General features: G+C 36.2%; 1 protein-coding gene across 1 annotated transcript in view; it reads left to right on the top strand.

Moving 5' to 3' along the window:
* The window catches only part of CACUL1 (CDK2 associated cullin domain 1), a 67,830-nt gene that overhangs the window by 28,611 nt on the left and 16,958 nt on the right, over positions 1-22,261 (top strand). Inside the window, exons 4-5 of the mRNA XM_063102489.1 lie at positions 14,460-14,555; positions 19,401-19,503. Of these exons, the coding sequence (XP_062958559.1) occupies positions 14,460-14,555; positions 19,401-19,503 (199 nt within the window). The remainder of the gene's footprint in view (positions 1-14,459; positions 14,556-19,400; positions 19,504-22,261) is intronic.

Here is a 22,261-nt window from a genome sequence, read left to right as displayed (position 1 = left end):
GGTCACAAAGGTGCAGGTGGGTTTCTTACTCCTTCCCTTCAGCAAATGGCTTTTGCTTTGAATTTGAGTAGATTCCAGGGCACAGGTAGTTTTTGTTCGTGATGTCCACTGGTAACTAAGCAGCACCTTTTCACTCATGGAGGACCTGAATGAAGTGTGCATGGGCTTCTTCAGGTACTCCTGCTCCATCCTCAAACCTTGCCAAGCCCAGCACATCTGTGCTCTAGAGGGTGGTGCTCTCAGATCTCTTTTACTGCCCTCAGTCCTTCTTTTGACAAACTGTTTGAAATCCATGGGAAAGGTGTGGACCGCCCTTGTGAGGAAGTGCCCAGGGATTCTCTATACTATTAGTTCACACTTGGCCTTTAATGATTCATTACTACTTCTGCTGTTTTGTTAACCTGCTTTTATGGCTACCATCACCAAAGGAGAAACAGTTCATGTGTCCTTAGTTTCCTCAGAGGAGCATTGGAATTCATTTCAGTTGGTCTGACATTGTAAATATAAGATAAAGAAACTTAAGGTGTCTGATGAACTCAAAAAGTTATGATTATTTAGGTTAACCAGTTTTCTCTTATAAGGGTTGTTCTCTTGCAGCTTTAAGCATTCTAACTGATATGCAACTTCACAATTACGTATTAATAACTTTATTTATTTATTTATTTATTTCTTAATTTTATTTTGTCGATATACAATGTGGTTGATTATTGTGGCCCTTTACCGAAACCCCCCTCCCTCCTCCCTCTCCTGCCTCCCACCCAACAGTGTCCTTTTTGTTTGCTTGTTGTATCAACTTCAAGGAATTGTAGTTGTTTTGTCTTCTTCCCCCCCCATTTTTTTTTTTGTGTGTGTGTGTGAATTTATTTATTTATTTTTAGCTCCCATCAATAGGTGAGAACATGTGGTATTTCTCTTTCTGTGCCTGACTTGTTTCACTTAATATAATTTTCTCAGGGTCTATCCATGTTGTTGCAAATGGCAGTATTTCATTCGTTTTTATAGCTGAGTAGTATTCCATTGTGTAGATAATACCACATTTTCCATATGCACTTATCTGATGGACATTTGGGCTGGTTCCAACTCTTGGCTATTGTAAAGAGTGCTGCAATGAACATTGGGGAACAGGTATACCTTCGACTTGATGATTTGCATTCCTCTGGGTATATTCCCAGCAGTGGGATAGCTGGGTCGTATGGCAGATCTATCTGCAGTTGTTTGAGGAACCTCCATACCATTTTCCATAGATGCTCCACCAACAATGTATGAGAGTTCCTTTTTCTCCGCAACCTCGCCAGCATTTATTGTTCAGAGTCTTTGGATTTTAGACATCTTAACTGGGGTGAGATGGTATCTCAGTGTGGTATTGATTTGCGTTTCCCGGATGCTGAGTGATGTTGAGCATTTTTTCATATGTCTGTTGGCCAATTGTATATCTTCCTTAGAGAAATGCCTACTTAGCTCTTTTGCCCATTTTTAAATTGGGTTGCTTATTTTTTTCTTGTAAAGTTGTTTGAGTTCCTTGTATATTCTGGATAATAATCCTTTGTCAGATGTATATTTTGCAGATATTTTCTCCCACTCTGTTGGTTATCTTTTAACTCTGTTAATTGTTTCTTTTGCTGTGCAGAAGCTCTTTAGTTTGATATAATCCCATTTGTTTATTTTTCCTTTGGTTGCCCGTGCTTTTGGGGTCATATTCATGAAGTCTGTGTCCAGTCCTATTTCCTGAAGTGTCTCTCCTATGTTTTCTTTGAGAAGTTTTATTGTTTCAGGGTGTATATTTAATTCTTTAATCCATTTTGAGTTGAGTTTAGTGTATGGTGAAAGGTATGGGTCTAGTTTCATTCTCCTGCATATTGATATCCAGTTCTCCCAGCACCATTTGCTAAAGAGGCAGTCCCTTCCCCAGTGTATAGGCTTGGTGCCTTTGTCAAAGACCAGATGGCTGTAGGTGTGTGGGTTGATTTCTGGATTCTCTATTCTATTCCATTGATCAGTGTGTCTGTTTTTATGCCAGTACCATATTGTTTTGGTTATTATAGCTTTGTAGTATAGTTTAAAGTCAGGTAGTGTTATGCCTCCAGCTTTATTTTTTTTGCTCAGCGTTGCTTTCGCTATGCGTGGTCTTTTGTTATTCCATATAAATGTCTGGATAGTTCTTTCCATTTCTGAGAAAAATGACATTGGAATTTTGATGGGGATTGCATTGAATTTGTATATCACTTTGGGTAGTATGGACATTTTCACTATGTTGGTTCTTCCAATCCAAGAGCATGGAATATCTTTCCATCTTCTTGTATCCTCTGTAATTTCTCTCAGCAGTGGTTTGTAGTTCTCATTATAGAGATTTTTCACCTCCTTGGTTAACTCAATTCCTAAGTATTTTACTTTTTTGGCGGCTATTGTAAGTGGGCTAGCTTTCTTGATTTCTCTTTCTGCATGTTCACTATTGGAGAATAGAAATGCTACTGATTTTTGTGTGTTGATTTTGTATCCTGCTACTGTGTTGAAATCACTTATCACCTCCAAGAGTTTTTTTGTAGAGGGGGCTGTTCGATATATAGGATCATGTCATCTGCAAACAGGGACAGTTTTGACTTCATCTTTTCCAATCTGGATGTCCTTTATTTCCTTCTCTTCTCTGATTGCTCTGGCTAGTACTTCCAACACTATGTTGAATAGGAGTGGTGAGAGTGGGCATCCTTGTCTAGTTCCTGTTCTTAAAGGAAAAGCTTTCAGCTTTTCCCCATTCAGGATGATATTGGCAGTGGGTTTATCATATATGGCTTTCATTATGTCGAGATACTTTCTGTCTATACCTAACTTATAGAGAGTCTTTGTCATGAATGAGTGTTGAATTTTATCAACTGCTTTTTCAGCATCTATAGAGATGATCATATGGTCCTTGTGTTTAATTTTATTAATATGATGTATCACATTTATTGATTTGCGTATGTTGAACCAACCTTGCATCCCTGGGATGAATCCCACTTGATCGTGGTGAATAATTTTTCGTATGTATTGCTGTATTCTGTTTGCTAGTATTTTAGTGAGGATTTTTGCATCTATAATCATCAGGATATCGGCCTGTAGTTTTCTTTTTTGGTTATATCTTTACCTGGTTTTGGTATCAGGATGATGTTTGCTTCATAGAATGAGTTTGGGAGATTTGCATCTGTTTCCATCTTTTGGAATAGTTTGTAAAGAATTGGTGTCAATTCCTCTTTGAATGTTTGGTAAAATTCTGCTGTGAATCCATCTGGTCCTGGGCTTTTCTTTGTTGGGAGCTTTCTGATAACAGCTTCAATCTCCTTTATTGTTATTGGTCTGTTCAGATTTTCTACGTCTTCATGGCTCAGTTTTGGGAGCTTGTGTGTGTCCAGTAATTTATCCATTTCCTCCAGATTTTAAAACTTGTTGGCTTATAGTTGTTTATAGTAGTCTCGAATGATTCCTTGTATTTCAGATGAATCAGTTGTAATATCACCTTTTTCATTTCTAACAGATGAATCAGTTGTAATATCACCTTTTTCATTTCTAATTTTTGTTTTCTGAATCTTCTCTCTTCTTTTTTTGTTAGCCTTGCTAATGGTTTGTCAATTTTATTTAACTTTTCAAAAAACCAACTTTTTGATTCATTGATCTTTTGTATTGTTTTTTGGGTTTCAATTTCATTAAGTTCTGCTCTGATATTAATGATTTCTTTCTGTCTGCTAACTTTAGGTTTGGATTGTTCTGGTTTTTCTAGATCTTTAAGGTGAAGTGTTAGGTTGTTCACTTGCCATCTTTCCATTCTTCTGAGGTGAGCATTTAATGCAATAAATTTCCCCCTTAATACTGCTTTTGCAGTATCCCACAGGTTTTGGTATGATGTATCATTATTTTCATTAGTTTCAATAAATTTTTTGATTTCCTGCTTGATTTCTTCTTGGACCCATATGTCATTAAGTAGAATGCTGTTTAATTTCCATGTGTTTGTATATTTTCCAGAGTTTCGTTTGTTATTAATTTCTAGTTTTAATCCATTGTGGTCTGAGAAGATACATGGGATAATTCCAATTTTTTTGAATTTATTGAGACTTGATTTGTGACCTAATATGTGATCTATCCTGGAGAATGATCCATGTGCTGATGAGAAGAATGAATATTCTGAGGTTGTTGGATGGAATGCTCTGTAGATATCTGCCATGTCTAATTGGTCTAGAGTCTTGTTTAGATCTTGTGTTTCTCTGCTGATTCTTTGCCTAGATGATCTGTCCAATATTGACAGTGGGGTGTTCAGGTCCCCTGCTATTATGGTATTAGTGTCTATTTGCTTCTTTAGGTCTAATAGAGTTTGTTTGATAAATCTGGCTGCTCCCACATTGGGTGCGTACATATTTATGATTGTTATGTCTTCTTGATGGATCAGTCCTTTTATCATTAAGTAGTGTCCCTCATTGTCTCTTTTTATGGTTTTTAGTTTAAAATCTGCTTTGTCAGATATAAGAATAGCTACTCCAGCTCGTTTTTCTTTTCTGTTTGCATGGTAAATCTTTTTCCATCCTTTCACTCTTAGTCTATTTGAGTCTTTATGGGTGAGGTGGGTCTCTTGAAGGCAGCATATAGTTGGGTCCTCCTTTCTAATCCAGTCAGCCAGTCTGTGTCTTTTGATTGGGGAATTTAAGCCTTTTACATTAAGAGTTGTTACTGAAAAGTGTTGATTTATTCCTAGCATTTTATTGATTGTTGTTTGGTTGTCTTAGGTGTCTTTTGTTCCTTGCTTTCTGATTTACTGTTTGTTTTCTGTGTTTGTTGGTTCCTTAGGTTGTAGATAGCCTTTTTGTTTGTTTGTTTTCTCTTCATGAATGCCATTTTTATTATACTAGTGGGTATTGATTTTTCTTGGGTTTTTATGGCAGTGGTAGCTATTTTTCAGGAACCAAACCCAGTACTCCCTTGAGGATTTCTTGTAAGGGTGGTCGTGTGGTAGTGAACTCCCGCAGTTTTTGTTGTCTGAGAAATATACTATTTGCCCTTCATTTCGTAAGGATAGCCTTGCAGGGTAGAGTATTCTTGGCTGACAATCTCTGTCTTTTAGTATTTTGAATATATTTTCCCATTCCTTTCTAGCTTTTAGGGTTTGTGATGAAAAGTCTGATGTTAGCCTGATTGGGGCTCCCTTATAGGTGATTTGATGCTTCTTTCTTGCAGCTTTTAAGATTCTCTCTTTGTCTCTGAGTTTTGCCAATTTGACTATAACATGTCTTGGAGAAGACCTTCTTGGGTTGAGTACGTTTGGAGATCGTTGAGCTTCCTGGATCTGAAGATCTGTGATTTTTCCTTTACCTGGGTAGTTTTCTGCCACTATTTTGTTGAATATGTTTTCAATGCAATCTCCTTTTTCCTCCCCTTCTGGAATACCCATGACTCAGATATTTGAGCGCCTAAGGTTGTCTGATATCTCTCTCAGATTTTCTTCAATGCCTTTGATTCTTTTTTCTTTTTTTTTTTTGTCTGCTTGTGTTATTTCAAACAGCCCATCTTCAAGTTCAGAGGTTCTCTCTTCAACTTCGACAAGCCTGCTGGTTAAACTCTCCATTGTGCTTTTTATTTTGCTGAATAACTTCTTCAGTTTGGCAAGTTCTGCTACATTTTTTTTCAGGGCATTGATATCCTTGTACATTTCCTCTTTCAGGTCCTGTATACTTTTCCTCATTTCATCATGATGTGTAGCTGAGTTTTCTTGTTTCTTATTCAGTTTCCTTATAATTATCACTCGAAATTCCTTGTCAGTCATTTCAAGGGCTTCTTGTTCTATAGGATCTAGAGCTTGAGATTTATTATCTTTGGGTGGTGTACTTTCTTGATTTTTCGTATTTCTGGTATCTTTTCTTTGATGTTTATTCATTGTGGCAGGGGGTTTCACAGTCCACAGGTTTGACATTATTGACTGACTAAGATGTTGCTGTGGTTGCCAATTTGGTATGGCTACCTCAGTGACTACTCAGTTGGCCAGTAGTGCCTTGCGTGTGTGGTTGCCTCGGGTCTTGGGCCTCTCCGGGGAGCCATCTCTCTGGTCAGCTTGGACTCTGCCGGGCTGCTGGGGTGATGGGGCGGTACCGCAGGGTGTCGGTCCTGCCGCAGCCGCTTCCCCCGCTGCTGCCACTGCCGCCACTCATGCCACTGCCGCCAGCACTGCTGCTGCTTCCCCCGCTCCTGCTGCTGCCGCTGTTACCGCTGGTGCCACTTCCCCCGCTGCTGCTGCTGGCGCTGTTTCCGCCATTGCCGCTGCTGTTGAGGGCGCCACTGCTGCTGCTGCCGGCTCCGCGGCCGCCGCTTCCTCCGCGGCCGCTGCTGGTGCTGCTACCGCTGGTGCCGCTTCCCCTGCTGCTGCTGCTGGTGCCGCTACTGCCGGTGCCGCTTACGCCACTGCCGTTGCTGCCGCCGGCTCTTCTGCTGCCGCCAGCTCCTCCGATGTTGCTGCCACTGCCGCTTCCGTGGGCGGGCGCAGTGTCGCGTGGTCACCGAGTGCAAGCGGCGGCGGTTCCAACATTTCTAGGGGCCTGCTCTGGGGTTGGGCTGGGGCAAGTCACTACCTTTTCTTCTTTCCAAGTAGGCACTGTGATTCCTTCTAGTCCCTGGGGCCCCCGAGTCTTGAGTTTCCACCGCTGCCGCTGCTTTCAGACCGCCATCTTGCCGCCGGACTCCTTGACCTATTTTACGGATGAATATTATTAATCCCATATTCAGTTGTTTTGTGTAACAGTTCCTGTCATATTAACAATATTGCTTTTACCTTGGTATAATGCCTTTTTCTATTCACACAAACTCTATAAGCAGTAACCTCAAAACTGTTACAGAGATAATAGGATGTTTTGGCCAGAAATTTATTTAATGAGAATGGATCGCAGTTTTCCACAGGTCTTTCCACTGCTACTTTGAAGATAGCCGTGAACCTTGGGTCCCTTTTTTCAGTAGTCAACGGTCACCCTCACCGGTGAAGCTGCGGCACAGAGAGTAGCTCGGGGCTCTCATTCTGGAGGCCGCGGTCTGGGGCCGACCTGCCGCGCCTGCTGGCTGAGGGTTCGGCGCTCCCAGGCTGCAGTGACAGCACAGGTCGCAGACAGATATCTCACGCCTTGGGAGGCTTCTGGCACGCAGGCTCCGGGCGTTTCGCTTCCAGGACTGTGCGAGTTGTTGCACTCACGTTGACTGGTGCTCCTTGGGGCTCCCCTTACAGGTCAAGCAATCACTCCTGCCTTAAGCCCAGCAGCCGGTATTCGCTGGCGCTGCCATCGTTAATCTAATAACTTTATAATCACTGAATTTAATGCTAGTTGAGAAGCTGTAAAATTTAAAAGAAAAATTTACCTGTAGTCTAACACTAATGTTAAAATGTTAGTGTACCATATTTTTACTAATTTCAGTATAGTTTTCAGCTAAATTGTCTCTTGTCATGCTGTGAACGTCTTGTGTTGCATGATAATTACTGCCCAAGCCTCTTTTGAATCCTTCAGACTTCTTTCCTATAGAGCTTCTCTCATTCTTTTGAAGAGGCCTAAGGTAGAGTTTTCTAAATGTTTAACAGCTGCTGGGCTGGCTATTCACAGAATTCCCTGAAGTTCTCATTAAAAATACACACCTCTAAGAAAGACAGACAGACCACAGTAATATGTTGAACTTTCAGAAGGAGAGAACAGACCTATGGTTACTAGAGATGGGAAAGGGGAAGGGGGAGAAATTGAGTAAGGGACACAAAGAATAATTATGATTTGTAATGATGAACATGCTAATAATACTGATTAGATCATCACATATTGTACACACTCTACCTCACAAATATGTGTAATCAATTATGTTTCAATTAAAAAATGAGTTAGTAAAATACACACCTTTGGAAAGTCAGGACTTTGGAGTGTGGCAAAAGAATATGCATCATTAACAATCCCTTCTGGTGATTTGGAGAGCAGCATTCTTTGGTGTCCACTGGCCTGTGAAAATACACCATTGTTCCTGAACCTGGTCTCTATCTCTCAAGCAGGAAGTGCAGTGTATCTTATGTTTGTGTAAGATTGTGTTGTTGCTGAAGCCACTCACACATTTGCACCACTAGAAGGCTACTCTAGAAGTATCCACAAATCTGGGTAACATAAACAGCAAAGCACAGCATACGTATCCAATGATGAGGGACCGATGAAATAGACAATGAAGTGTCCAGACAGTTGTTAAAATTATGTTGTATAAAGAAATTTGACCTGGGAGATGCTGATGATACAGAGTTGAGCGATGAAAGCAGGTTACAAAATAATTCATATTTGTATAAAAACAGACATGTACATATACACACAAACAGAAAAAAAAAACCAACCAGAAGAAAAGGTACAAAAATGCTAATGGCAGTTATCTGCCAATGTTGGTGTGGTTATTTTTCTATAGTTGCCTTTTTATTTTTTAAAAATTTCAGTGAACACGTATTACTTCTGTCAAGATATGTTAATAGCTTTGTTATATTCAGTAGATCCTTACTTCCCATCCCTCCTTCCCCCTTTTCATCTTAACGTGCAAAATTTATTTATTTATTTGAAGACAACCAGAATTCTTTTGTGAAGATAAAAGCACATATTCTAATTTTTTTTTGATGTTTCATTTTGGTGGGCTTCGGATAGAGGTTAGGTAGGGTTATATGAGAGTTCTTCAAAAAGTTCATGGAAAGATTCATATTATCTTTTAATTCTGTCTTTCCATGAATTTTTTGAAGGATCCTCGTGAATATAAAATGTGGAATTTGTTTTTAATTTACCTCTGCAGTGTCCAATTAGCCACATCTAATGTTAAAATTAAAATTAAAATGAAATAAAATTAAATTTCATTAAATGCATTTCAAGTGCTCAATAGCCACGTACATGGCTAGTGGCTGTTGTATTGGACAGTGTAGATATAGAACATTTCCATTATCACAGAAGGTTCCACTGGGCAATACTGACCTAGATCATAGTATGTTTAAGTCTACTGGCTAGTAAAATTATTTAAACAAATCATCCTCTTCCAAAATTAATATATATTTTAGTGTGACTGACCAGCCAAACTGTCTTATTTAGCTTTGAAGATGAAAGATGACAAAGTTTCTTTCCCCTTCCCTCCTGTGAAGTTATGGTATATGAACTAAATCAAATCTGACCTTTCTTTTCTTGCTGTAAGGCATTGCTCCCACTTCACTTCCTAAGACCATTTGTATGTATATGTATATATTTTTTGTGATGTTAGCAGATTGACCATTTAAAAAGGCACCAAAATAATTTTTTTTTATATAGTGATGCATAAGATTATCATCTAGTTCCACTTTTTTTACCTTTAAAATTTTTCTTTGAAATTACTGTCCACAAAATAACATCTGTATGAGGTTATTCATTGCTCCATTGTTTGTGGTAACAAAAGATTAGCAACAAGCTATGAATATGAGATCTAATTCAAGCATTATTATCCTTACAAGAATAGATGTTCTTAAAGTGTGTGTGGTTTGAGGACCTCTGAGGGTCCCTGAAACCCTTTCAGGGGTCTATAAAATCAAAACTATTTTTCTAATATTATTAAGGTGCTATTTGCCCTTTTCATTATGCTGACATTTGCTCTGGTGGTGCAAAAGCAATGGTGGTAAAACTGCTGGTGCCTTAACATGAATCTTTGCTTCTACATGCTTGCAGTAGAACTCAAAAGCAAAAAATAAAAAAGCCAATTTCACTTAAGAATGTCCTAGATGAAGCAGTGAAAATTATTAATTTTTTAAAAATGTGACTTTGAGTATACTTTAAAAAATATTCTGTGTGAAGAAATGGAATGCTGCATACCAAAGTACAGTGGTTGTTTTTAGAAAAAGCCCTTGTGTGGTTGTATGAGTTTAAAACTGAACTAGCTTCCCCACCATTTTTACTTAAAAGAGTGACTGACAAACTGTGATTATTTAGACTTTGGTATTTGATAGACATTTTTTTCAAATATTGGTGAAGTCAGTCTGTCACTTCAAGGAAAATGGCAGTATTTGTTGCCAATAATAAAATTTGAGCTTTGAAGTGAACCTTAAAATTTTGGAAAACTTGTATCTACCACCTTGACCTTGATAGCTTCCCAGTTCTTAAAAAGGACTTTTCTGATGAAGTAGGTGGTGATACTGACAGGTGAATATATAATTTTTATATTGTATGGTGAAATGTGTCAGTATTTGGCAAATCTACATAACTCAGTGAGTCAGTATTTCCCAAATGACCAGTGCGTGATGTTGTAGGATGTGTGTTAAAGATCCATTTAACACAGAAGATAGGCCAATGGGTTTTGATGTAATGGAGTACAAAAAATTCATTGAATCAGTTTCAGATTTTATATTGCAACTAACTTTTAAGAAACTACTACTCATCAAGTTTCAGAGAAGAATGTGAACAATTATCTGAAAAGGCTATTAAAATACACCTTTCTTTTCCGACTACATATTTGTGTGAGGCTGTTTTCTTCATTTAACCAAAACAACACATCTCAAATGATTCAGTACAGAAGCAGATATGAGAATCTGCTGTCTTCTATTAAATGAGGCTCTAAAGAGACTTGCAAAAATGTAAAAACAATTACACTCTTCTTACTAAATATTTTTTTGGGGAAATACAGTTATTTTTAATAAAAATATGTTAAGATGTGATGAGTTTATTGTCATTTAAGAATGAATTAATACATATTTTAAAAACCCAGTTTTAATTTCTAATATGGTAACTAGTCATAGATATAGCCCACATGAATAAAGCTTTTTGGGGTCCAGAGACCAAAATCTTTGAGAATCTCTAGGATAAAACTGACTCCAAGATATATTGTCAAGGAAAGCGCAGATCAATGTGATTATACCTTAGCATTTGTGTCAAAAAAAAAAAGGACACTTTTTTTCTTGTATGAGGGTAAAATTCTTCTGGAAGGAGGAGATAAAAAAATTAAGTGTTGGTTGGTTTAGGGAGGAAGGAATGAAAGGTGTAAACTCTTTACTCTAAACCCATTTGAGTCATTTGAATTTAAACCAGATGAATGCATTACTCATCACAAAAAGTAAAATAAAATGAAAACATTCCCATTCAGCTATTATTACAGATTTTAGGGAATCCAGGTCTGTTATGAAGAGTTGGAGCAAGTTTTGAGTAATAGAGTATTATTTTTCTGGTAGCTTGCTATTTCTTGTTTTGTTTGAGAAGAAAACAAAGCTTGCTTATTTTAAGGCTAAAAAAACTTTATTGTCCAAGTTAAATACCATCACATTGAAATAATGTAAATAAAATAGGTAACAAGTTCCCCAATGGGGTGCAAAGTATACCAAACTTGTTTTAAGGAGGAACAATTTGATTAGGTTTTTAAAATTGCATTTATTTTTAGTAAAGTGATTGGGTTTATTTTAGAAGATTGTTATAACTTATAGTCCTGTCATTTAAAAGGTTTTGAATAAGTGCTGCATGAAATATGGAAGTAAAACTAAGTGTTCTGACATTTGATTCAATGCAAAAAGTAGTTATTAATACTCATAACTTTTGAGGCTTTGGGAATTCTTGAGGAGAATAATTAAGGAATTCAATTTTATTTATTCTGTCTGTTATTAAATGTGTCTTTTGATCAGTGTTCATACTTTTAGCTTTTGGATAGATAAAGTATCCTTTTATGAAATGGGAAAATCGTTTTAATTTAATAGCTTTTAAGGTTTTTTTTGTATAATACTTCTAAAATTTCTTTGAATGCTGAAATGTCATTTTCAGAGTTTTTTGAAGCAGTTTAGGTGAAGATATTACATGTGATTCTGTTGTCATAGTTAAAAGTTTGCCTGTAATGTTGAACCATTTTCCTCAAGTTCTTTAGTTAATAAAGAATGTTTTTAAAAATATTAATGTATTTTTCTGAAGTGTTAGACAAATGGATAGTTAATTTAGAAAGGAGTTTCATTTACTCTTGGTAGTTGCATATGTATGTGTAATAGTTGATATTTTTAAAGCACTTATACATTATTTTCTTTGATTCTCAACAAATCTTAGAAGTAGCACAATTAAGTATATTCCCTATTTTAGATATATGGGAATTGAAATAGAGAGAGTTAAATGAATTGCCTAATGTCATACAGCCTTGTTAAATATTAAAATAGTAATTTAGATTTAAACAAAGCTAGATTAAATTTAGATTCAGTTTATATTTAAACAAGACTCATGGCAAAAAGTGCATTTATTTAGGCACTGTGGTCAGCACTAAAGATATATAGATAAGACACAGATCTTGCCCTCTTGGGGCTTGAAGTTAGTGGCAGAGACCACCCAGTTGGAGAAGTAAGTGTGTGGTGCCCCCATTGAAGGGCCATGTAACTCAGATATTTTTGAGGACGTGAGACAAATCCTGAGGAATGACTTGGAGCAGCTAGCTGGGGTGAGCCTGGTTATGGGGGTGCGGAAAGAGACTACTTAGCTAGAAAGAACAGCCAGGGAGGCCTGAAGCAGCACACTGATGTTGTTTGGGAACTGCTAGAAGTTCCATGTCAGTGCTGTGCTGGGCTGTGTGTGAGGTGGAGCAGGCTATGAAACCAGAGAGGTAGACAGAATGCCCTGAATTGAGAAGTTTGAATTTTTTTTAAAAAGGTTTCAGGGTGCCATTGCCAAAAAGGGAATTTAAATAGAGGAGGACTCAGATTGACCAAGGTTGGAGTCTTAGTTCTTGTGCTTATTAGCTGTGGAATTGTAGTTAAGTGACTATTTCTGAGCCCCAATCGCCTCATATGTGAAATGGAAATAACATTCAATTTGCAGGCAGTTAGGGGGAGTAAGAACAAGAAAGTAAATAAAGCACCTCTTGTGCACCAAATATGTAAGTAATCGATAATGGAAGATGAATTAGGAGAAATAAGAAAGTTCCCCACACATATTTGAAGCTTCTTTATAGAACTGGAAAAAATATGACTTGAATCTTATGGTGGTATTGGAACATTTGGTCATTTCTAAAAACAGCTTAGCTTGAATGGTTTTATAATTTCATGTATTTAATATTTAAGAATCTTTTAGTGTGACATTTTTTAATATCCTTGTTTGAAAGCAAGACTTTCCGTGTAAGACTTTGTGCTTGTCAGGTTATGAGACTGCCACAGATTAGACCTCATACAGAATCAGTTTTGTTTGCATGGTGTTTTGTGTCATGCCCATCCTAACACCCTGGCCGGGAAATGAATTCTTAGTTGGAGGACCTGGATCTATCATTTGCTAACACTCGAATTTTCAGCAAATTACTGGCCCATTTAGGTGTTTCTTTACTATTAAAATGGCACTTAATTATTTTAGCTTTAGAGAATAAAATGAAATAGTAGTATGTGGATGCACTTTTGTAAAACACAATGTCTTAGCTTGAGCTGCCAGAAGAAAATACCACAGACTGGGTGGCTTAAACTACAGAAGTTTGTTTCTCACAGTTCTGGAGGCTGGAAGTCCAAGATCAAGGTGGTTTGGTTCCTGGTGAGGGCTCTCTTCCTGGCTTGTAAATGGCCTTCTCTTGCAGTTCTCCCATAGCCTTTCCTCTGAGCCATGGGGGATGGAGGGTTAGAGGGAGGGCAGAAAAAGTGCTGTGATGTCTCTTCTTATAAGCACATTAATCCTGTGGAATCAGGGCTCCACACTTACGACTTTATATAGCCTCAATTACTTCCTTACTCCACAGCTGCATTGGGGGTTAGGGCTTCAACATATGAATTCTGGAGGGACATGTACATTCAGTCCCTAACACACAATAAAACTGGAAGTGTTCTCTTTTTGTGGTTTTATGACTTGGTATTTTGAAACAATGAGTTAAATACAGGGCATGTATTATATTTTACTACCCTCCCAAGCTTCAGGTGTATATGGACCTGCTTTCTAGCTAATGATGTTTATAATTGGTTAGCTGCAAGAGCAGTTTACAACCAAGTTAGCATAGAACTCACAATATTACTATGCTTAAGGTAATTATAAAAATTTATTAGCCATTCAAATAGTATATTAAGCCTATACCACTTCCTTGAATTTCTCCCATCTCTCCCATTTCAGGCTCTAATAATGTTTGGTTCCTATAGAAAATGTCTGTATAATTTGGTGGTACTTTTAAAATCATATCATTTATTTAATTTTGGGGGGTAGGCCTGGCCTTTACAGGGATATCTTAATTTTTGGAATGCACCTCTTTTTACTTATTAAGAGTGTGAGCCTTTTAATTAACATGTTAATGTTACACAGTTTTTAAAAATGGCTAAACCAAACCTCAGTTTTATATAGTAGATTTTGGAGCAAGTGTAGAAGTCTTTACTAAACTTCAGGGTACAGGTGTCCTTCTTTTCATTATTGTTAATCTCAGTATGAATTTTGGATTTCTTCTAAGTCTATTTGCATTTCACATTGTGGTACAAGACCTTTTACCTTGTTTTCCCAGAATAATCACATTTATGTTCTTTCTCACAGGGCAGCCCTCCAGATCTCTATATTGAAAGATTTAATATAGCTCTTGGACAATATATGGGAGCATTGCAGAGCATTGTGCCTCTTTTCATATATATGGTAAGTTACAGCTGTCTCTGCCTTTCCAAATACCAAGGTGTATTGATCTGAGCACACATAGATGCAGAGAGTTGAGCATGTTCTTTTTTTCTTTAACTATATTTTGTGTTAGAAATGGAAATTAAATTATTTTACTAATGTTTGGTAGTTGTTGACATAGAAGAATTATTTAATTATTGTCCCTTTTTCTGTTTTGAAATTCTGTAAAAATTGCTGAATAGACAAGTAGGCATTAATAACCAGCAGTTTTTCAGTGAGTATTTATTTTATTTCTGCCACGTGGAAGGCACTGTACTTGGTCCTGAGAAAATAAAGAAATATTAGATTTCTTGTACTCAAAGAAGAGAGTTAAGGCAGTCTATATAGAAGTGTGATATATGGTAAATGCTGACTAAATCATTCCATAAAAAGTGGAACAATAAAATATTGTTCCCATTCTGATAATCTCTTTTGTTTGGAGAGTTAGGCTATGAGTGTTATTTGTAGACTGTTGATGAGCTTCTTCCACCATTTATATATACACAGTTGTACAGTCTCAATGTTAGTGTTCCTAATGAATAGAGGGGCTCTTAGAAATCATTATTCTAACTCCTCTTTATTACATTAGGGAATGGGATGTTTAGGTTGATCCTACATTCTGTAGCATATAGATTGCTGTATGTGGATACCAGTCAGTCTTTTTTTTTTTTTTTTTGGCATCTGGCTGGTATAGGGATCTGAACCCATGACCTTGGTGTTATAAGGCTGTACTCTAACAACTGAAATAACCGGCCAGTCCTGGATACCAATCTTGAAGATGATTTATTCTCCATAAAATGCAATTTACTTATATACATATTTTAAAGACTACCTCTACCTCTAATTTAGAAGGCACTTTTCAGAGATCAAGTAGTACTTCATAATTTTCATTTACTCTTATTTATTCCTCAGGTACTGGTAACAATTTTAAAAGTTATTAGGAGTTTTCTAGTTAATATAGTGCAGAAGAAACTGGGTTTTGCCTTGTCTTTTACCAAGACTTATCTTGAAAGAAATTGATAAAAAGGCTTTTCTTTTGGTTTAAGTGCCAGAATGTCTTTATGAATCATGAAACTAGTCAAAAATATTACTGATGATATTACCTGGGAGGTAGCCACATTGTATCATTTTGGTGAAATCCTTTCATGGGTTATTCATCAGGAGTATATGTTAGGTAAGTATCTTGTATTGATAGAGCAAATATTTCCTTTTCATTCTGGCAAACTCCTTATACTTGCTGTTTTAAAGTTTTCAATGGAGACCATGAATGGAAGTGGAGCTGAAGTATAGGGCCTACTTGTGGATAAGGGAGTTAAGGGTGGATGAATAGGTTTATTTACTTCCATGTCTGCCATTTTAATGGCATTTACCAGTAAGCTTGTTGAGTAGGTGGGTTAGTAATAAAAAACATCTAACAGTATGACTTGGATTTTGAGTCAAAATGTGAATAGCTAATTTTAAAAAAAAATTAGATTAAATTTGACAAGAAAGTCATTTACACTTTTCTGTAGTACCATTGTCGCTTTCTTAAACTTTATGGTGGGATCCTGGGGTTTAAGAAGTCTGTATCATTTAAGAAAAAATGAACCTCAGATTACTCTTCCCAGCTAGCAAAATTCAAGTAAGGGATCTTAGGTTGTAAAATGAATTTTAACTACAACTTTTCATATAGATTAGGAGCTTTAATTTGCCTTTTAGTTATTTGTGCAAATTTGTCACATAAATTATTTTTATTGTCCAGAAGATGGAAATTCTTTGAACTTTGGTACTGCTTTGTTGGAAAAGTATATTATTTAAAGAAAAATAGTTTGAAATGTTAACCTATTAGGGCTATAAAAGCAGCAAAATGTCCTTTGTAGTTACAGAAACAGAAGAGAAATTGTTTTTAGCATTATTTATCAAAACTAGTGTCTTCGTTAGAAGTCTATATGAATATTTTAAGAAATGAAGTCATTAAACTAGAAAATAGTGTCTGAGACCCTAAATTACCAGAGAAGATTCTTGTTGAAAGAGAAGTCAAATAAAGACATTGTATGTTTTTGTTTAGAATATTGAAACTTAACATTATTGTACCGGAGAAAAAGTTGAATGTCCACTGTTACTTCATGAGGTAATATAAGAGCTCCTGAGTACTTCTGAAGTTTTCATACTATATCTATTTAATGGGTTCTGGTTACTTAGTAAAGAGTAGGAAGGGCACATTAAAATGCTCTGCATTAAGGTCTTATGTATTGACAAGACAAAATACCAGAAGAGAAAAACACTATAAATGTAGAAAATTTTCCTTTGGGAGTTAAACAATTATATGTTATTTTTTATTCTTATATAAACTATGAAGTCACAAAAAGATGCCTAATTTACTTCAAAGACTTAAAGTATATAGCCAAATCAACTTTTGCTCTAAATTTTAATTTAAAAGTCTCAGTTGTGAAAGTAGTTTTATAGCTGAAATTTTTATTAATTTAATTAAAAAATAAACTTTCACTAGATATTTACTTCCAAAGGAGAATATAATTTCTTAGAAATGAAATATGGCAGACAGTTAACTTAATCTCTTGTGATAAAATTCATGTCGAAAAAAATAAAACCCATGGCTAAGAAAACTGCTATAAAAGACTAATAAGAGGAGGTGACTAGCCCGACCTGATATTAAAATGAATGAAAAGTTTACAGTAATTAACAGTGTTTATAATTGGGGCAGGGATAGATACATCAAAGGAACAGAGCCCAGAAATTGAGTAAATGTGAGAATTGAATAAAGAACGTGACATTTCAAATCAGTAAGGAATGCATAGATTATTCCACAGCTGGTGTTAGGACAACTGATAATCATTTTGGAGCTGAGGATGGGGAGTCTGATCACTACCTTATTCTTTATAATAAATTCTAAAAGGAATAAATATAAAAGAATGAAATGTTAGCGAACTAGAAGAAAACATGCACAGTCTTGGAGTGAAAAAAGGCCTTTCTAAACAAGATCCAAACCTAGAAGGCATGAAGGAAAATGTTACACTATGGTAATGAAAAATTTAAAAACCTTTGTGCAGCAAAATGCCGTAAGCCAAAAATAGATGGGAAAAAATTACAGTAAATTTGCAAGCCGTAAGGGTTTGCTTTCCTTGATAAATAATCAGTTTTCATGAATTAATTAGAAAAAGGTCAATAACTTGATTCTTCTGTTGAAAAATGGACAAAGGATGTGAGTAGATCGTTCACAGGAAAAAATATGAAAGGCCTATAAACATGAAAATATGCCCAACATCATAATTGAAGAAAAGCAAGTTAAGATAACTTTTTTTTTAAAACCTCTTTCAGTTAGTGGAATTGAAAAGGTTTGGTGATATCAGTTCTGGTGAATCTCTCTAGGAGACAGGCTTCTCACTCTGGGTGGAGATGGAAGCTGGCAAACCTCTTTGGAATACTCTCTGGCATTGTTCAAAGACAAAAATGCACAAACTGTTTGACTTAGTATTGTACCTCTAGAAATTTATCATACAAATGACTCATAAGTATAGGAAAATATGTATTTGTAAGAATTATGCAGTATTATTTTTAATAGCAGACCATAGGGGAAAATCTTTATTAGCAGCAGTAGAGACCCATTACTTAAATAATTTATGGAAGACACAGTAGAAAAACAGTTAAAAATAATGACTTGTCTATAATGTTCTTTCAGAGAAAAATCTTCCAAGATACAACATTGGGTAAAAATAGAAGGTACCACGCAGTGTGTAATGTTTCTTAATTAGCAAATGTTTTCTTCTTTTTTAGGGAAATAAGCATATATACAAGGAACATTTTAGAATATACAAAAGTTTTCCCCATGTACCTTTGGGAATGGGACAGAGTGTCTGTGGTGGGAGATTTCTTTTTATTGCATACTCTTTTGCATGCTTTTATTTTTTTAACCATGTGCATCTTATTTTTATAATTTTTAAAGAGAGAGAAGAAAAACTTGTGTTAAGAATTGAGAGAATCAGTGAGCAACTTAACATTTCTTTTTGTTTTCCACTAGTATACATTGAGTTAACCTTTTGACTCGCCAGTCATTTCTAGTCAGGATGCTTTTGGCTGCAAGAAACAGAAAACCTGATTCAAAGTGATTTAAGTAAATAAGGAAAAGTATTATCTCCTATAATAGAACTTCAGAAATACTCATAAGGCTGTCTCCAGGGTTAAAGCCGTGGTTCCACAGTGTTAACAGAGGACTCAGGTTCTTTTTTGTCTTTTTGCTGTCTGCAACTTCAGTTTCATCTTCCTCGTGGTTATGACTGTAAGAAACTTTTCCCTCAAGCCTTGGTTTCTCTCTTTCTGATTGGGCTACCTTGGTTATTTACCTGTGAACCAAAGATGGTCCCGGGGAATGCCATAAGCTGGGTGACTTAGACTAATCATTGAAGTTGAGTGTGTGTTGGAGAGTCAACCCAGTGCATGCCCACTGCCTGATTTCAGCCTAGACCACTGATAAATGGGGTATCTACCTTTCATTAGTATTCTCCAGTGTTGTCTTTAGATGATGATGTAGTGTTGTTAAAGGGCATGTATGGTTCCACAGTGTCTGTACATCCCTGTCTAGTTAATGTTAGGTATCTTCCAGTGTTCTTTGGGAGGTATATGGTTCATAGCATTTCATCTTTTTATGCTTTCAACCCCATGCCAGAAAGACATAACTAATAGTGGCAGGACTTTTGTTGTTTGATGTTGGGGTTTTTGTTTTAACTGATAGCTTTATGCATTGTTTCCTAAAATAATATCCAGTGCTTCAGTTCATTAGACTAATCATTTTCACCAATTGGTACATGGAAAAGAATTTACTTTCTTTTGCAGAATAAGTTTTACATCGAAACCAAGCTTAACAGAGACTTAAAAGATGACCTTATAAAGCTGTTTACGGAACATGTTGCAGAAAAGCACATTTACAGCCTAATGCGTAAGTAATTCATCTTCTTATAGGGGTGAGATAACACTAGCAATGATCTTTTATTTTGTTTCTTTTTGGGGGGGGCTGAGGGCATTGTCATATACACCCCAATGTTGACATCTTTCTGGACCAGATAGCAGGAGGAAGAAGGTATTGAAGCCACCCTATTGTAGAGGGAAAGACACCGAGGAATTGAAAATAGAACTGGAAGGTTACCCAGTGAGCTGGGAGCAGCTTAGTCAGGTCATTGGACTGTGCCTTTGTGTCTGGCCTGATACTTCTTGTCTTTTTTCCCCCTCTGACAATGGGGGAAATATTATTAGGAGGTTCACTCCTTAACTTATTATCAGTAACTCTAGAAGGAGTGCAGTATTATATCTTGGAAATGGTAGTACAGAATCCTCTCTAATTTTTACTGTTTAGTGCAGAAACCCTTCTCTAATCTGGCTCTGTTGTTTACTGTGTATTTTAGGAAAGCTTCTTAGCCTTTTGAGGTCCTGTGTTTTCTGTTAATTAGGATTTGTAAAATATTTAATGTGGCTATGTAGATTATTAAGTAAGCAGATCAAAGTGCAAAGCTCAGTTTGTTTCTCCTCTTTCCCCATTCCCAAGTCTCCTGACCCCTCACAGTAGGTGGCATCTCATTCTACCTTTCCTAAAAGAATTTGCCTCTCCAAGTAGAGTTTAGGAAGTACCTATAACCTAATGTGTCAGCATTCTTTAAAAGCTCATATTTTATGCAGTATATAAAGTCATTTTTTAGAATTTGGCACATATTTGGATTTGCAGTATGTATTTTTTTTTTGCTATATTAGTCATAATTAGTTTTTATCACAATAAACTTTTACCAGATCGTACAAAAGAATTATTTTAAGCTTGACCATAAACTCTTTTTTTGATTTTGATTTTAAATTAAGAGAAGGAATTGTGAAACATTGGGCCAGTTTATTTTAGAAAGGCAAAGTTTCAAATACAACTGTAGTTGGAGATAATATATGTTTTATTATTACGTTCCCAAGAGATTCCAGAATCAGAATAGAGGCCTAGAATCTTGGGAATATGACATGTGTATTTTTTGTTTTTTTGCTTTTAAAGGCTGGGCACATGCTTGCCAACATCTTTAAACATTATCTCATGAGATATTTCAACTATTAATTCTAACCATTTGAGTATTTCCTCTGACGAAATAGAACATAGCATTTTGAAGTCTTTCTTGGTAAAATTCTATAGAGAAATGCTACCATCTGGTAGAAAAGCCTTTTTATTTTGTAAATATGTTTTTATATTTGCCAGTGATGTGGAAATGAATTTTATTGGGCATATACAAAGAGAGTATTCAAGAGAATATAGTAGGCCAGATCTAGTGAGAGAAAACATAAACATTACTTCTTCCTTTTTTTAATTATATGGTCTGTTTTCCAGTAAAAATTACACTTAGAGGTACATATTCCTTTTTTTCCTTAAGTATCCTGAAAAGGCCCTTAAGCTTTTGTAAATTGGATAAAACTCAGATTGTCAGATACTTAATTGAGCAATTACCAGGTGTTGTACTTAGAGCAAGAGACACAAAAACTGACCAGTGGCCTCATTAGTTTGGCCTCCAGGACAACAAGGGACTGTATAAGTGTTTAACAATTTTATGTAGATAAAATACACACACTGCTTATGTTTGTTAGGACCTATTCTAGATACTTTACAAATATTATTTAATTCTTATAACCTTATAGGATAGGTACAATCATTACCTCCGTTTTACAGATAGAGAAATCGAGGCAAAGAGAAGTTAAAATTAATTTAATCTAGGATAACATACCTATTAAGGGTTTTTAAAATTGAAACTTAATTGGTTATGCTATTAAGGATTGATGTCATATCTTTAGTTATACATTTTCGTATCACTTACCTCCTTACTCCAACAAAACAAATAGCTACACTCAATTTCTATGATTTTCTAAAATCTTATCAGTAATTTCCTTCATGTGGCCTTAGAAACATTTGGAAATGCTGTTGTTCCATTTATTATTTCTGTGTAACAAATCATCTGAAAACATGGTTTGAAACAGCAATAAACTTTTATTTTGCTCTGCAATTTGGGGAGGGCTTGGTGGAGCAGTTTATCTCTGCTTTCCTTAGCATTGGCTGATATGGCTCAACCAGGGGCTGGGGCTTTCAGTAGGCTCAGTCACATGGCTGGTAAGTTGGTGCTGGGTTTTGGTTCCTTTCATGTTTTCTCCAAGAGTGAGTGTTCCAAGATATATATAGGAAATGGAAACTGCCAGTTTCTTGAGTCTTGGGCCCAGAAACTGGCACAGTGTCACTTGTGCTGTATTCTGTTGGGCAAGCAGTCACAAAGCCCAGATTCCAGGGGAGAGGACCTGGACCCTGCCTCCCGATGAGAGGAATGTCAGAAGAATTTGAGAGCAAATTCTTTCTTACAGCAAGGCAAAATGAACATCTTCTCTGCTAATAAAGAATTGGTACTTGAATGCCGCATGTTATTCATGAATAGTATGTTTTGTGAATGAAGACAGTGACTTCTCACTGCGGATAAAGCTAGTTTTCTGTCAGCTTCACGGTACAATCATTTGCATACATATATGCTTATAAAATAAAGTGGCTCCTATTTTTGGTTGGTAGTAAAATTGTTTTCCTTTGGAATTAATTTTTAGTTTGAATTAAACTCTGAAAACAGAACTGCTAGGAACTACATTAATCAGGGTGTCTGTAGTATTGTGCTGGTGATTCTGCACAAATGTGTCAATAAGTA

This window comes from Cynocephalus volans, chromosome 7 (genome assembly GCF_027409185.1).
Source record: "Cynocephalus volans isolate mCynVol1 chromosome 7, mCynVol1.pri, whole genome shotgun sequence".
NCBI lineage: Eukaryota > Metazoa > Chordata > Mammalia > Dermoptera > Cynocephalidae > Cynocephalus > Cynocephalus volans.
Note: the sequence above shows the minus strand (reverse complement) of the source record. Positions and strands in the feature narration are given on the sequence as shown.